Source organism: Manis javanica, chromosome 15 (assembly GCF_040802235.1).
Source record: "Manis javanica isolate MJ-LG chromosome 15, MJ_LKY, whole genome shotgun sequence".
NCBI classification, from domain to species: Eukaryota; Metazoa; Chordata; class Mammalia; order Pholidota; family Manidae; genus Manis; species Manis javanica.
The window spans coordinates 33,164,557-33,181,521 of NC_133170.1; the positions used below are offsets into that span (position 1 = coordinate 33,164,557).

Consider the following 16,965-nt stretch of genomic DNA (forward strand, 5'->3'; position numbering starts at 1 on the left):
TTGGGTGTAGTTAATGCTTATGTCTAGGCTCAATGTCTAGTGTGTATTGCACATAATTTTCTTCAGTGCTTAACTGGATAATAAAGACAAGTGGGCTTTCACAAACAGAGCGAGTCCACATGACATGGACAACGGACCCAGAGCTCATACTTACTCTCGTCTGTGTTTCATGGATAGGCTGTCTTTGTGAACACCAGCTCTCTCAGGACTTTCTAATTTACTGATTGCAAATGGTGTCGTGTCTGGGATTCCAAGCTTTAGAACTAGATCAGGTGATCTGATGAAACCTTGGATCAGTCTATTTAAGTGCAGGTTTTAATTTTCATTGCATGACGAACTTTGATCTTTATTGCCAGCTTTATAGGTCAGTAGCCTGAGATCCTAGTAGCTTTAAAAGTTGTTAAGAATCCATCATCTTGTCCTTAAGATCTGTTAACAAAATTGTATTTTGACCACACCTGGACAACACCTCTCCTATTTGAAAGATTATAATAAATACTAAGACTGTATTTGTGGTTTGATAAAGTAGCAAGGTGTAAAGAATTCTGACTTTGTAATTCAGCATTTGATTCTAGCAGATTAATTTGTTTGGATTTATTAAATTTCTGTAATGTGCTAAAGATGCCTTTTGAGTTTTATACTGTAAGCATCTGGTTTTCAGGACCCCCCAGACAGGATGAGTATCTTCATTCATTAACAGCTATAGTTCAGTCCCTATTTTGTGCAAGTACTGAGAATAAAACAGCCCCTGCTTCTGTAGAGCTCATAATCTGATAGGGTAGAACCAGAAGTCACCCTTCCTGATATCATGCCCTGGCCCATCTTACTGTGTTGTTTCATAGCTTCCCAGCCTGGGCTGCAGTCCAGTGATAGAGTAAAAGCCTTACCCTACCACCATCCTTGGAGGTCCTGGGCCTTGAGTCATCTCACACCCTCTTACCAATCTGTGACAGCACAGGAAAAGGGAGGCAAGGATGTGCATATTCTTTGGCAGATCTTAGGAATAGCTGGAGAGGTGCCAGGTCTTGCCTCCTGGTCTATGCAGTGGAGTTTGCAAGGGCCTCAACATGATGGCCCCTTTCAAGGACTCTCAGATTCTCTAGCTGAGGCTTGAATGGCCACACATCCACACCAGCCTCAGTTCCCCTCTCTACCTGCCTGTTGTGTTGCCACCTCTGTCAGCATTATCATTCCAGCTACTGACTTGTTATTTGTTCTCCATTTTTCTTACAACAGATCCCTTGCCCAGGCTTGAGGAAAAACCACAAAGTGTTGGTGCTTCAGAGGGGGTGTACCTCAAACAGCTACCTCACCCACTGCCGACCCTGCAGACCGGCTGTCCCAGGCAGAGCTCGCCACAGGAGAGGGAGATGGAGTGTTCAGAGCTCAAAAGTGACCGCCTGGACCCTGCAGACAGCTGTAAAGCAGCAAAGAGCAAGTCTGTCTGGTCCTCTGAGAGCAGCTGTACCGGCCCAACAGCCCAGGGGTGTATGAGGGACCTCTCCGCTCTGACAGATAGAGGGTCTCTCCCCGAAAACGGAGTGATTGTTGAAGCGGCCCCTTGTGGGCCAGAGGGGAAGGGCCTTGGTGGTAATGGTTCAGAAAAGCCACTTGGACCCAGGGGCAAAACTTTGCAAGAAACCATGCCATGTACCAGACAGAACCCAACCACACCTCCCAGCACAGACCCCAGTTTGATGGGAGGCACCACAGGCCAGTTCTCTGCCTTGTACATGCCTGGCCTGGAATATCCGAATTCACCTGTGCACTACCACGGGGGCCCAGGCCTACAGGCTCTGGGCCCTCTCATGGGACGAAAGCCTTCGGTATCACATCCACAGCATTTTCCCACAAGGGGCTTTCAGCCTAACACTTCTCATTCTGGAGTCTTTCCCCGTTATCGACACCAAGGAGTGAGGTATACGTACCCACCACCTCAGCCTTCCTACCATCACTGTCAACGGACTCCTTTTTACCCGTGTCCACGGGGCTTCTCTGACTGGCAGAGGCATCTCCATCCCGCAGGCAGCCTGGGTGGGCCACCACCCAGTCAGCCTCCCCCACCAGGGCCTCTCTTCTCAGATAAGAGCGCCATGACTAACCTGCCGGACTGTGAGACACTGAGCACTGCCTTAAGCTCCCCAGCCCGAATTGGCACGGTGGCAGCCAAGGTGCTTGCCACTGACGGGCAGAACCCTGGTCCAGAGGAGAAGCTGGATGAGTCTGTGGAGAGGCCAGAGAGCCCCAAAGAGTTTCTGGACCTGGATAACCAAAACGCAGCCACCAGGCGACAGAGCTCATTGTCCCCCTGTGGGTACCTTTACAGGGCTCCTCCGCCTTTGAGTTCAGCGGTGGAATTCGGTTCATCTGCTTTCCCTCCCCACGGTGTGGTGCTCCAGGCAGGGCCTCCTTACACGTCTCAGCGGCTGGCTGGTCATTTCCAGCCCAGGGCCTACGCTTCCCCAGTGGTTGCCCCCCCACCTCACCATCCGGCAGCCACCCAGCCCAATGGCCTCTCTCAGGAGAGCCCCATCTACCACTGCCAGGAAGAGGAGCTGGGTCACTTTCAAGCTGTAATGATGGAACAAATTGGCCCTGGGAGCAGAATGAGGGGAACTTTCCAGGAAATGTACAGACCATTAGGGTAAGATTGCCACAGATTGCTTTTTTTCGATAAAAAACAATAGCGGTTAGTTTTAAAAAGAAGAATCACCTTAGGAATGAAGATAAACTTCAGTGGTGTAGGACCAAGAAAAGTATGTAAGGTGTTGATGCTGGCAGGTTGCTGGATACACACAGGTACACCTCACTTCATTGCACTTCACAGATACCGGTGTCTTTTACACATTGAAAGTTTATGGCAATCCTGCAAGTCTTTCAGCTCCAGGTTTCTAACAGCATTTGCGCACATGTCCCTGTATCACATTTTTGTAATTTTAGCAATATTGCGAATTTCATTATTATTATATTTGATATGGTGATCTGTGATCAGTAATTACAACTCTGAAAGCCCACATGACGGTTAGCAATTTTTTAGATGTGACGCATTTTTTTATATATATAAACACTATACATTTTTGTTGTTATCATTCATCTACAATTATATACAGAACATTATGTTTACTAGGCTTCCCCCTTTACCAAGTCCCCCCCATAAACCCCATTACAGTCACTGTCCATCAGCATAGTAAGATGCTGTAGAATCACTACTTGTCTTCTCTGTGTTTTACAGCCCTCCCCATGCCCCCTCACCCCCACATTATACATTGCTAATCGTAATGCCCCCTTTCTTTTTCCCTGCCCTTATCCCTCCCTTCCCACCCATCCTACCCAGTCCTTTGGTAACTGTTTGTCCATTCTTGGGTTCTGTGATTGTGCTGCTGTTCTGTTCCTTCAGTTTTTCTTTGTTCTTATACTCCACAAATGAGGGAAATCATTTGGTACTTGTCTTTCTCCGCCTGGCTTATTTCACTGAGCATAATACCCTCTAACTCCATCCATGTTGTTGCAAATGGTAGGATTTGTCTTCTTCTTATGGCTGAATAATGTTCTATTCTCTATATATACCACGTCTTATTTATCCATTCATCTACTGATGGACACTTAAATCAGTAATCCTTTTCCTTTCCTTTAAATCAGCTTCCATTTCCTGGCTGTTGTAAATAGTGCTGCGATAAACATACGGGGGTGCATCTGTCTTTTTCAAACTGGGCTGCTGCATTCTTAGGGTAAATTCCTAGAAGTGGAATTCCTAGGTCAAATGATATTTCTATTTTGAGCTTTTTGAGGAACCTCCATACTGCTTTCCACAGTGGTTGAACTAATTTACATTCCCACCAGCAGTGTAGGAGGGTTCCTCTTTCTCCACATCCTCACCAGCATTTGTTGTTGTTGGTCTTTTGGATGGTAGCCATCCTTACTGGTGTGAGGTGATACCTCATTGTTGTTTTAATTTACATTTCTCTGATGACTAGAGATGTGGAGCATCTTTTCATGTGTCTGTTGGCCATCTGAATTTCTTCCTTGGAGACCTGTCTATTCAGCTCCTCTGCCCATTTTGTAATTGGATTATTTGCTTTTTGTTTGTTGAGGTGGGTGAGCTCTTTATATATTTTTTATGTCAACCCTTTATTGGGTTGACATTTCGAATCTCTCATTTATGAATATATCCTCCCATACTGTAGGGTGCCTTTTTGTTCTATTGATGGTGTCCTTTGCTCTACAGAAGCTTTTCAGCTTGGTATAGTCCCACTTGTTCATTTTTGCTTTTGTTTCCCTTGCCCGGGGAGATATGTTCATGAAGAAGTCGCTCATGTTTATGTCCAAGAGATTTTTGCCTATGTTTTTCTCTAGGAGTTTTATGGTTTCATGACTTACATTCAGTTGATCCATTTCGAATGTACTTTTGTGTATGGGGTTGGACAGTGATCCAATTTCATTCTCTTACATGTAGCTGTCCAGTTTTGCCACTACCATCTGTTGAAGAGACTGTCTTTTCCCCATTCTATGTCCATGGCTCCTTTATGTACATTAATTGATCACATATGTTTGGGTTAATATCTGAACTCTCTTTATTCTTCCTTCTCAGGATTGCTTTGGCTGTTCAGGGTCTTTTGTGGTTCCATATGAATTTTACAACTATTTGTTTGAGTTCGTTGAAGAATGCTCTTGGTATTTTTATAGAGATTGCATTGAATCTGTATATTGCTTTAGGCAAGATGGCCATTTTGACAATATTAATTCTTCTTAGCCAAGAGCGTGGGATGAGTTTCCATTTGTTAGTGTCCTCTTTAATTTCTCTTAAGAATGTCTTATAGTTTTCGGGGGATAGGTCTTTCACTTCCTTGGTTAGGTTTATTCCTAGGTATTTTATTCTTTTTGATGCAATTGTGAATGGAATTGTTTTCCCGGTTTCTCTTTCTGTTAGTTCATTGTTAGTGTATAGGAGAGCCTCAGATTTCTATGTATTAATTTTGTATCCTGCAACTTCGCTGAATTCCAATATTAGTTCTAATAGTTTTGTAGTGGAGTCTTTAAGGTTTTTTATGTACAATATCATGTCATCTGCAAATAGTGACAGTTTGACTTCTTAGTATACTAATCTGGGTTTCTTGTATTACTTTGTTTTCTCTAATTGCCGTGGCTAGGACCTCCAGTACTATGTTGAATAACAGTGGGGAGAGTGGGCTTGTTCCCAATCTTAGAGGAAAAGCTTTCAGCTTCTTGCTCTTCAGTATGATGTTGGCTGTGGGTTTGTCATCTATAGCCTTTACTATGTTGAGGTACTTGCCCTCTATACCCATTTTGTTGAGAGTTTTTATCATGAATGGATGTTGAATTTTGTCTAATGCTTTTTCAGCATCAGTGGAGATGATCATGTAGTTTTTGTTCTTTTTGTTGATGTGGTGGATGGTTTTGATGGATTTTCAAATGTACCATCCTTGCATCCCTGGGATGAATCCCACTTGGTCATGGTGTATGATCCTTTTGATGTATTTTTGAATTCGGTTTGCTAATATGTTGTTGAGTATTTTTGCATCTATGTTCATCAGGGATATTGGTCTGTAATTTTCTTTTTTGGTGGGGTCTTTGCCTGGTTTTGGTATTAAGGTTATGTTGGCTTCATAGAATGAGTTTGGGAGTATTCCCTCCTCTTCTATTTTTTGGAAAACATTAAGGAGAATGGTTATTATGTCTTACAAAATTCAGTGGTAAATCGATCTGGCCCAGGGGTTTTGATCTTGGGTAGTTTCTTGATTACTGATTTAATTTCTTTTCTGGTAATTGGTTTGTTTAGATTTTCTATTTCTTCCTTGGTCAGTCTTGTGTGGTTGTATATTTCTAGGAAGTTGTCCATTTCTTCAAGGTTTTCCAGCTGGTTAGCATGTAGGTTTTCATAGTATTCTCTAATTTTTCTGTCTGGGAGATCTATCCTTTGGAGTGAGTGGCATGTTGAAGTCTCCTAATATGAGTGCATTGCATTCTATTTCCTCCTTTAATTCTGTTAGTATTTGTTTCACATATGTTGGTGCTCCTGTGTTGGGTGCATATATGTTTATAATGATTATATCCTGTTGTTCGACTGAGCCCTTTATCATTATGTAATGTCCTTCTTTATCTCTTGTGACTTTATTTGTTTTGAAGTCTATTTTGCCTGATACTAGTACTGTAACACCTGCTTTTTTTCTCGTTGTTTTCATGAAATATCTTTTTCCATCCCTTGACTTTTAGTCTGTGCATGTCTTTGGGTTTGAGGTGAGTCTCTTGTAAGCAGTATATAGATGGGTCTTGCTTTTTTATCCATTCTATTACTCTGTGTCTTTTTATTGGTGCATTCAGTCCGTTTTAGTTTTGGGTGTTTATTGAAAGATACATACCTATTTCCATTGCAGACTTTAAATCCGTGGTTACCGAAGGTTCAAGTTTAGCTACTTCAGTATCTTTCTGTCCAACTTAATTTGCTTTTTGAGCTGTTATAAACACTGTAAGATGATTCTTTATTTCTCTCCCTTCTTATTCCTCCTCCTTCATTCTTTATATGTTGGGTGTTTTATTTTGTGCTCTTTTGTGTTTCCTTTGACTGCTTGTGTGGGTAATTGATTTTATTTTTTGCCTTTAGTTAGTATTTGGTTCGTCTGCTTTCTTTGCTGTGATTTCATTTTCTCTGTTGACATCTATTTAGCCTTAGGAGTGCTCCCATCTAGAGCAGTCCCTCTAAAATACCCTGTAGAGGTGGTTTGTTGGAGGCAAATTCCCTCAACTTTTGCTTGTCTGGGAATTGTTTGATCCCCCCTTCATATTTTAATGATACTCGTGCTGGATATAGTATTCTTGGTTCAAGGCCCTTCTGTTTCATTGCCTTAAATATATCTTGCCATTCTCTTCTGGCCTGTAAAGTTTCTGTTGAGAAGTCTGATGATAGCCTTATGGGTTTTCCTTTTAGGTGACCTTTTTCCTCTCTCTAGCTGCCTTTAAAATTCTGTCCTTGTCCTTGATCTTTGCCGTTTTAATTATGATGTGTCTTGGTGTTGTCCTCTTTGGATCCCTTTTGTTGGGACTTCTGTGTACTTCCATGGTCTGAGAGACTTATTTCCTTCCCCAGTTTGGGGAAGTTTTCAGCAATTATTTCTTAAAATACACCTTCTATCCCTTTTTCTCTCTCTTCTTCTGTTACCCCTATAATGCAGATATTATTCCTTTTGGATTGATCACTCATTTCTCTTAATATTGTTTCATTCCTAGAGATCCTTTTATCTCTCTGTGTGTCAGATTCTATGCATTCCTGTTCTCTGGTTTCTAATCCATCAGTGGCCTCTTGCGTCTCATCCATTCTGCTTGTAAATCCTTCCAGAGTTTGTTTCATTTCTCTATTCTCCCTCCTTAGCTCTTGCATATTTGTCTGCTATTCCATCAGCATGGTTATGACTTTAATTTTAAATTCTTTTTCAGGATGATTGGTTATGTCTTTCTCCCAGGTTCCTTTTCAGGGGAGACTGTCTGGGTTAATCTGGTTTGTATCAAATTCTTCTGCCTTTTCATGGTGATAGAGATAGTCGTGGGTAGTTGGCACATGTCAGCTGGGAGAACGTCCCTTCTTCCTGGTTTGTGGCCTTCCTCTCCTGGGAGAACAGTGACCTCTAGCTGCTTGTGCTGGGCAGTTGTGCCTAGACGGAGCCTCTGATTCTTGCCTGGCCGCTGTAAAGGAAGCTCCATGGTGGGTTGCTATGGGCGTGGCTGCTCTCAGGCTGCCACTCGGCTATGGCAGGGCCGCACCAGAGTGGGAACAGGCAGGAAGCTGTTCACCGCCTTAAGGGGCCTCGGAGCTGCACTGCCACCCAGGGGGTTAGGGCGCCCTGGTTCACTGGGTTCCCAGCTGCTGAGCTGATTGTGCTGGAATGCCTCCATGCAGCTGTGCGGTCCCTGTCCCTTTAAGACTTTCACAAAGCACTCTCTTTTCTTTGTCCCAGGGGCGCCGGCTGCATGGACCTGCTCACAGATTTTACTGTCCCGTTCGTTCCCTAGTATCCAGCACCTTGCACACTGTGTGTCTGTGCTCCTGTGCGGATGGCTAGGGCTGGGTATTTAGAAGTCCTGGGCTCCCTCCCTCTCCCCACTCCGACTCCTCCCGCTGGGAGCTGGAGTGAGGGGCATTCGGGTCCCGCCAGGCTGCACCTTGTGTCTTACCCCCTTCATGAGGTGCAGGGTTCTCACAGTTGTAGGTGTAGTCTGGGTGTTATCCTGTATCTTCGTATTTGTTGTATTTTCAAAAATATCTGTTTTTGGGAGGAGACTTCCACTGCTCTACTCACGACACCATCTTGGCTACTCCCCAGGAACCCATTTTTTAATATAGGTGTGTACATTATTCTTTTAGATATAACTGCGTACATGTTGGACTGTGCACTAGGAAACCAAAAACAATTCATCTGACTTGCTTTATTGCAACACTATCTTTACTACAGTAATCTGGAATGGCCTGGCAAGATCTCTGAGGTGTGCCTGTATTAGCCTTAGAGACCACTTTTATCTGTGGCATTTGTTTCCCTCCCGAAAGTGAGTTGACATTTAAATGACTATCTAGTTAGGTTTTGATATTGGAAACTTGATAGCCGCAGTTTGAGAGCTGTTAGCAAGGGCTTCTGCACCGCTGCTGAGGTCCGACACTGGCCAAGATAACAGATTTCAGACCCTGGGTATTTGGAAGATATACATAATGGTTTTACTCCTTGCCTCTCATTTTTTCCATTATTATTGAGAGAAGAGATGAGATTTATCCAGAATTGGAACAAGTCGAATACTGTCCCCAGAGAATTCTCATAAATAATGACGTTTTTTTAAGACCCAGGAATGCAATCTGTGATCCAGGAAGTCTTCAAGCTAATTATATATAAAAGATGGTTAGATCGAAGTTGTTTATATTAAAGTTATGAAGCCCAATTGTACCCCTCCCAGTGCCAGCTGAAGACCTCACCGCCAGACCCTGCCCGACTGGATATTTTGCCTACTCATTTTATATCTCTCAGTATATTATGTTTTGTTTCTTTTCAGTGCTTGACTTCTAAACCATTGACAAGTATATGTCATGACCTTTAATCCCAAAGTACTTGAGCGTGCAGCCCCCAAGAATAAGAACATTTCTTCTGGAGCTCAGTCTCAAACTGTTATCACCCCAGGAAAATACAGAGTCCTTATTTAATTTCTCCACTTGTCCCCAGAATGTCTTTCATAGCTATGTTTGTTTTATTTTATATCCAGGATCCATTCAGGGTTCTCGTATTTACATTTGGTTTCAAGTCTGTTTAAACTCTTCATTTACAACATTTACTCCGTTTTCCTTTTGTATTTTAAAGACCCCTGGCCAGTTCTCTTGCAGTGTCCCAGTTGCTCCTGCTGCTTGTTTCCTCACATTTGCAGTCGGATTGGACATTTTTGTCAGAAGCACTGCACAGGGGGTGTCAGCTCACACCTGGTGGCGTGCAGTGTCTGTCAGTGCCTCCCAGGACTGAGGCTCCCAAGTCAGGCCGCCTGGATAAGCAAGCCAGGATCTGTCTGAGTTGTTCATGTGAAAGCTCTGCTTTTCTTTTTTAAGACTGTCTTTGTTCTTTCTGTTCCTGTCTTTTTGCTGCAGAATGCAAATGCACCCAGCGCAGTCCCTGCCCTCCCTCCCCGAGGCCCCGGCACCTGCACCACCCCAGGAGGAGCTGTCACCACGTGCGCCCCCGGCGCTTCCTCTTGGGCAGGTGAGGGCTACTGGAGGGTAGGGTGCTCCTGCCTCCCAACGGCGGCAGGGTGAGCGTGAGTTCGTCGCCATTCTGAAAAATCTTTCAGGGTGTCCTGCTGACACAGGACCTTTTCCTGGGAACTGCTTCAATGGTGCGGGTGGGAGGGTCCCTGTGGCCCCATGCTCCCAGCTGGCCCTGCCGTGGGGAGGCCCAGAGCAGTCGCTCTGCTGTGCTTCCCACACCCTTTCCTGTTGTTACCATAACCAGCTGTTTGGGGATTACTCCCAAATGACTATGAGCTTTTATTTTTTTATTTTTTCCTTGGTGTCCTCCCCCAAGCTTCTGTGGTGTTTTTCATTACCTGTGCAAAGCTAAACCCACTTTTTTTTTGGTATCATTAATATAAAATCACATGGGCAACACTGGTTACTAGACTGCCCCCATCAGCAAGTCCTCCCCACATAACCCATTACAGTCACTGTCCATCACTGTAGTGAGATGCTGTAGAGTCACTATTTGTCTTCTCTGTGCTATACTGCCTTCCCTGTGCCCTCGCCATGTTATGTGTTACCAGCTTTTATTTTGTTACAATACCTTATCTGGCATGTCTTCACTCATTTTATTTGAGATGCTAGTCAGTCAGGTTTTAAAGCACAGCTGACCATGAACTACATGGTTTGAACTGCACAGGTCCACTTAACCTCCAGTTTTTTCAACAAATTTATTAGAAAACTTTTTGGAGATTAGAGACAATTTGAAAAAAACATTTTCTTATATCTAGTTTCCTTTGTCATAAGAATACAGTGTGTAATACCTATAAACCTATAAAATACATGTTCATCAACTGTTGATGTTATTTGTAAGTCTTCCAGTCAACAGTAGGCTATTAGTAGTTAGGTTTTTGGGGAATCAAAAGTTATACATGGACTTCAGCTGAGCAGGGGCTTGGCACCTGTGTCCCCACGTTGCCCAGGGGCTGGCTATGATAGTAGCTGCCTTCAGGAGCTGCTTCCATGCCAGGCACTGTGCTAAGAGCTCCCACATGCCTTATCTCATGTAAACTTTTCTTTGACCCCTGTGTGATGGGGCTGGAGTCTGAATCAGAGGTCCAGAATTCAGTACTCACCCTCTGGCAGTAAACTGGTGAAACAAAAATCAGGCCATTTTTCCAGACATAGAGGAACATGTACAGCTCTTGTTTATTTAATTTTTTTTTAATAATTAACATAATCATTCATTTTGTTTAAATTAACTTTATTTTGTTTCTCTCAGAGCTAGTCCAAGGAGGAAATATGCCCCACAGAAATGGAAGCTGCACATGAAGCCCAGAATATGGGAGTTTGAGGAACGACCCCTGTGCCCCACCGCACCCTTCACAGGGCCTCACTTCACACCACCCAGGAGCTGGGGCCACGCTTGGAGGCTGAGAGGCACATCTCTTAGATGACTGGCCCTCAGCTTGCAAAGGTCCTGGTTGGGATCTCTGGCGTGGCTGACAGCACGAATGAACTGGAATTAGTGATGGGTTTTTTAAATCCAGAGACTCTTGTGTTCAGGGAAAAACATCTTAAACTTAGGGGAGGGGCAGACTTAGGGATGGAGTGGTGCCTGTAAACTTTGATGAGCAGCTAAACTCAGGTATATATTTGGGGAAGGAACTACTCGTAGTATTAATATTTTTGGAGCTGGGTCCAGTTTACACAATTTACATGTTGCCTTTTAAGATAATTTTCATTGTTGGTGGTGAATGTATTGTACATAAAGTGGGAGGGTGGGTGGGGGTGTGGAGGAAACAGAAGTTCTGACTGTGGTGGCCCAGCACTGGTGTGGTCCTTCACGTGTTTACAGTCCAGTCCAGTGAGTGCCCGTGGTTGCTGGAGAGGAGGGTCGGGAGGGTCTAGTCCTGTGACTTGGTTTTGCCACCCAGCCACTCAGCCTCAGAGGCCTCTGCCCTCTTCTCTCGTGGCCCGAATCCAGGATGTAAGAGAGCAGTACCCTTCCTCACTGCCACCAGCCCTACCAGGTTGTAAACCAGTGTCAGGAATTAGGGTCACTGGAGTGTTTTACTTACTAGAAGATAAATGAATCGTCCTCCCCACAGACCGTCCTGGACTGTGATCTGAAAGGCATCACGCTTTCTGGCATGGGTCACATTTTGTGGAAGTGACTACTCAGGTTTGTATATGGTAGTATCAATAAAGAAATTGCACAGTTTTGAATAGGAAAAATGTATTCTGTAGATTTACAGGTTGAATTTAGAAATATTTCAGCATATAGGGTTTTTATTCATTTTAAGTGAATCAGTAAAAGAAGTCATGGTGATTTCATGGTGATTTAAATAGCTATCAACAAGTACTTGGAAATCATTTGTCATATCTGTGATAGGAAACAATTTTGCAGTATTAAATTAGTTAACAGTTTTAGAAGTGAATTACACTGGATTCTCCCTTTTTAGCATTCTGTATTTGATTTTAGCAGAAATGCCACCAAAGTTAAGACTCACGTGTTTTAAACTTTTGAATATTCTAAAAGAAAAGAGAAACTAAGGAACATGCCCTGAATTTACAGATTTTTGTAAAGAATAGCATATTTTTAAGCATGCCTTTGGAGTAATAGAAAAACTCCCATATAATATTAATCTGCCCTACTTTCTGATAAATACAACTGTGTGAGGGGCCAATTGAACCTTTTCTTCCAAGTCCAGCATAATTTACAAACCATGGAACAGCCTGTGTAATATGGGCTAAACATACGCTGTCGGTAGGAAGAGAGACACATTGTGGAGACATCCATGTTGTGCACACGGACCAGCTCTCGCCTGGTACAGATTTCTTCGGATCAGGTGAATGCTCACAGACCTTGTGGTGGGGCCTGTGGCCCAGGCAGAATTAAGAGCTGTAGGGAACACAAACACCCCCAAGACAGGGTATTTCTCTAATAGATGTCAGTTTTAAATTTGGTGTGCTTTTAAGTGGGGTCAGTTTGAGGCTGTTTTTATATGATTCAGACCTACCTCTGGTGCAGATTAGAATGTCTGGGGCAGCTGTCGGGCATCCTTGAGCTAGTGCAGACGGAGTGGTTGAAGCAGTCCTACTGCTGCTGTGCCTATAGAAGCAGAAGCAGGGAGGAGGAGAAGATGGCTGAACCAGGCCCAGGCCCAGATCTTTCTGCTGCAGGCAGCGGCTTACAGGAGAGCTGGCCTGAGCTGGACAGCCTCTGGCACCTGTGTGTGGGAGCACACACAACAGGGTCTCTACCCTGGCCAGTACTTTGTGCTGAGTGACCCTGGGGCATGAGCAAGGGGTCCATAGGCAGTAGTTGGGCTACCATGTACACTTTACTCCTATCCTAGTGGTATTTGAGCAGCTGTGTACACACTGTTCGGGTGACCTTTTCTCCTCAGTCTCCCATGACTGACCCCCAGTACCTATTGCTTGAGAGAACAAGTCAGTAAATTCTCTTATCCCTAATCTCCTTGGTGTGTAGAGAGATGAGAAGACAGTGAGACAATAGCAGCCAGAGCTTCTGTATCACACTAACACTGGGGACAGGGCGGCAGCTGTGTCCTGCGTCCCACGGGGGATGGCTGGGCCTTCACACCCTGTGCAGGGTTTCCTGGGCTTTATGGCCCTTGCAGTGCAGATCTGCTAAAAGCAGGGAGGAGCCATGCAGCCCAGTCTCATCACTGGCTCTTGGATCTGCCCTCCACACCTTCTCTTACTTTGGCACCTCTTGGCTCACGTGTCTCGGGCAGGTACAGATGCCCTGTGGTCTTCTCCATCAGAGGGGTGTGGTTCGTGACACACTAAGGGGAAGATGGGGGTGAGGAGGTCCAAAAAGCAGTGGCCCGTGGTCCCCAGAGGGGAGGTACAAAGTACTCCCCAGCCATTCCACATTCACAGCTAACCTTTACTGGGTTTGTTAATAAGCTGGAAACTGCTTCCCAGAGACCTAAGAGAAATAAAAGATACAGAAAGAAAAGTAGAGCCTTTTGGAAGGTTTCTGGTTTGGGGTTTTGTTTTCTGTTCAGAGTCTGTTATTTAAAAAGTAGCTATTGGCTTAAATGTATTGTGGTAGATGCATGTGGAGAATAAGGACAAAAGCACACAAATTCCTATTCATAAAACTTTTCCATCCCACGTTTTAAAAACAAAAATAAAGCCCCTTCATGTCCCAAGAACCTGCTACCCGTGGTTTGGTCACCAGTCAGCCCACGGCTGACCACTCTCAAAGGCAGCCTTTCTCATGCCCGTCTTCCTTCTGTTTATTGAGAACCTTCAGACCTGTGGGTATGCCCCTTATTCACTCAGACCTGAGCATCCAGTGACCAGTCACCCAGCTGCCCTCAGACCTTGAAAGTGGCTCACGTCCCCACGGCATTTGTGTGCTGTGGTGCTTGGTAACCCCCCTGGAGTCTGGCCCTCGGTGCCGCCCTCAGCACATGTCAGGAACAAGCCTGCAGTCTATGCACACCACTTGGCTCAACTTTGTTCTTTTTTTGTTTTTGACGGAAGTTAAGATCTAGAAATGACATACCACCCTTAACACCTGTTGAAGTTCATGGAAGTCTTAACCCAGCAGTCCCAAGGCAAGGTCAGTAACAGTGTCAGAATCCTACGTTGCTTTCAGAGAAACTTTTCAAAGAAATGAAAGGCTTGGAGTTTCCTAGCATCATTGGCCCCTTTGTGCCTGTCAGTTCACTCCCTGTGAGATTGTGCACAGACCCTCTTTGCCGGAGTTGGCTCTGTGTGTGAATGCAGCACTGCCCACCTGGAGCTGAGGCGCAGCGTCCCTGCAGATAGCTCTCAGTTGAGCACTGCACAGCGGATACTTGGGATTTGGGTTGAGCGCACAGAGGCTTTTGCTCCTGGGCTCACGGTCCTACCTAGGCACTAAGAGTGTGATTGAGAACTGCTGCACAGAGTAAAGCCAGGCCCCCGTGTTCGCCCTGGGAAGGTTGCACTGTTCACCTTCAGGCACTGAGCCATGCCCTGCCTGCCCTTGGGAAGAACAGCCTGAGCAAACGTTTCTGCGTCCCATCTCATGTAAACCTTTGTCTACAGGCTCCCTCTCTGCTTGTATGCCTTTGCTAAACACACATATAGAGAGATTGAGCGTCCATGTAGAAATGCCTGATATCCAGGTGACATCCTGCATGTGTTTCTGCAAAGAGTGGGGCTTAGCGGGTAGGGGTATGGATGCTGAGGAAGGTCAGTGTGCTCTACTCCTCTTCCCTGGCTGGGGCTGGGGGTCTCCCTGCCCTGCCTCGCGCATGGCTCCTGGGAGCCTGGGTCGTCCCCACGCAGTGTCAGGGATTGTGTCCTCCTGCTGCACAAACCGTGCGAACGTTCCTGGCCAGTACTGGGAAGGGGAATGCTATTTATTTTTATATTGTGTATATTTTGTCGTGGTCTGCTGAGTCCTATTTCACTGAGAGCGACACTTACCTCAATAGTTAGTTCAATATTGTGTGTTGGGTAATTTTTTGAAAGAACTTTTTAAGAAGTTTTTTGATCTTGGAGGTCTGTAGATTTATTTCCATATGAACTCGTTATTTTGTATAAAGTACATTCTTAAAATAGCCAGGCTCTGGTATGTGAGTGGTGTGTGTCCATGTGTCACTTTCATAATCAGGCTGAACTCCCGCCCCACCACGCATCACGGGGCGGGGGCGGTGTGTGCCCTTGGTGACTGCGAGTGGGACGGGCCTGCTGACAGCCCACGTGGTGTGGGGTCAGGCTCTCTTCCCAGCCGGGCCTGACGCCCAACCACCCGCACAGCCTACCTACCTCAAACACCTGCAGCGTGCTGGTTTTGATCTGATGTCTAGGGTGGGCTGGGGCCAGGTGATGAGGGGACAGTGGGCAGCTGGGCCTGGGGCTGCCCATGCAGCATTTGGTCAGGGTGGGGGCCACAGGGCTAGTGAGCAGGTACTTCCTCCCCAGTTCATGTTTCATTTCCAGTTCCCAGGAGTGCTTTCATTACTGGGAGGAGGGAAGAACAGGTAAAAAGTAGCCACCTTTCTGTCAGCCATGGTCTTACAACACCCAAATTCCTGGCCTGTTTTATCCTTAAATAATGGGCCTTTTAAGTAATCTCATTCAGAAATTCCACTACAGATGAGAACCGTTTCCAATCTCTTGTTCACTCGGGTCTATCATTCTTTAGGGCAATGCCATATCTTTCCATCTCGCCCTCCAATTGTTTGGTGTCGCCTTATCCCCTCTGATATATTGTTGGTACCAGCTAACATGTTTTGAGACTATCCTGTCACTGAAAACTGTTTGTGGTTCAGTCGTTCTACCATAAAGCATTTTTCCTATAAAACACTCAGGTCAATCATATTTTCTAGTTTTGTAGGTGCATTTCCATTTAATTGTTGAAACCAAAAAATCAACTTTAAAGTGAAAAATCATTCATGTAACACCAGGGTCAACATGCTGCTGACCAGATTGTTTGTTTCACTTGATTCTCAGTGTCTGTCCTTGCAGGGAGTGGGGACCCTGCTGCAGCCTGGCCCCCTTGTGCTGGCACAGCAGCGGGGCCCTGGCCTTGCATATTAGTATGTAGGCCTTAAAGTACATGTGAAATGTGCTTCCTGAAATGCGTGGGTTCCCTGTTGGAACCACTCTTCTGTGACATGGGCTCCTCACCACGCACAGCCACACCTTCTGGGCCATTTCAGCGGATGAGAGAACTTGGCGCTTAGATGACTGTCCTTTCAGGTGTTCCCAGATCTGAGGACCAAAACAAAGCATCTTCCACTGATCAACTTGTTTCAAAACTTGGTACAGTGGGTAGTGTTAACCTGGCTCTATTTTTTGGAGTTATTTGACAGTAATACTTGCCAAGTGTGGGTGCGGACCTTACACAAAGGTGGTCCCACTCATATTCTGGGGGCTGCTCATCTCAAAGTGGAACCTGAAAAGAAAGCAGTGGGGTGAGATTTGGGGAAGAGGGAGGGGGTGTACATGAGGCTCAGTCTCAAACTCTGACAGAACTTATGTTCTGACATTTGAAAACATCCGAAAGTTCTTCTGTTTAAACATTAACGTCTTTTTGTCTCTAAACCAATTCCTGTCATTGGAGGGAAGGTATCTTAATTTTATATAGAAATGTCTCCTCAAGGAGCTCAGTTTTGCATTAATCTCTGCATTCTCTGGGTGCTACTAACAGAATTGAGAAAACAACCCACAGTCGGGCTTTTCTGGAGGCCAAGCTTCCCTCTAAATAGTCTTCCTGG

At 45.1% G+C, this 16,965-nt stretch overlaps 1 protein-coding gene across 3 annotated transcripts in view; it reads left to right on the plus strand.

Moving 5' to 3' along the window:
• Positions 1-11,110, plus strand: part of CECR2 (CECR2 histone acetyl-lysine reader) — a 191,552-nt gene extending 180,442 nt beyond the window's left edge. For all 3 annotated transcript variants that reach the window (XM_073223258.1, XM_037014936.2, XM_037014937.2), the window contains 3 exons: positions 1,237-2,644; positions 9,629-9,740; positions 10,995-11,110. In XM_073223258.1, the coding sequence (XP_073079359.1) occupies positions 1,237-2,644; positions 9,629-9,740; positions 10,995-11,000 (1,526 nt within the window). In that variant the 3' untranslated portion in view covers positions 11,001-11,110. The remainder of the gene's footprint in view (positions 1-1,236; positions 2,645-9,628; positions 9,741-10,994) is intronic.
• The last annotated feature ends 5,855 nt before the right edge of the window (positions 11,111-16,965 follow it).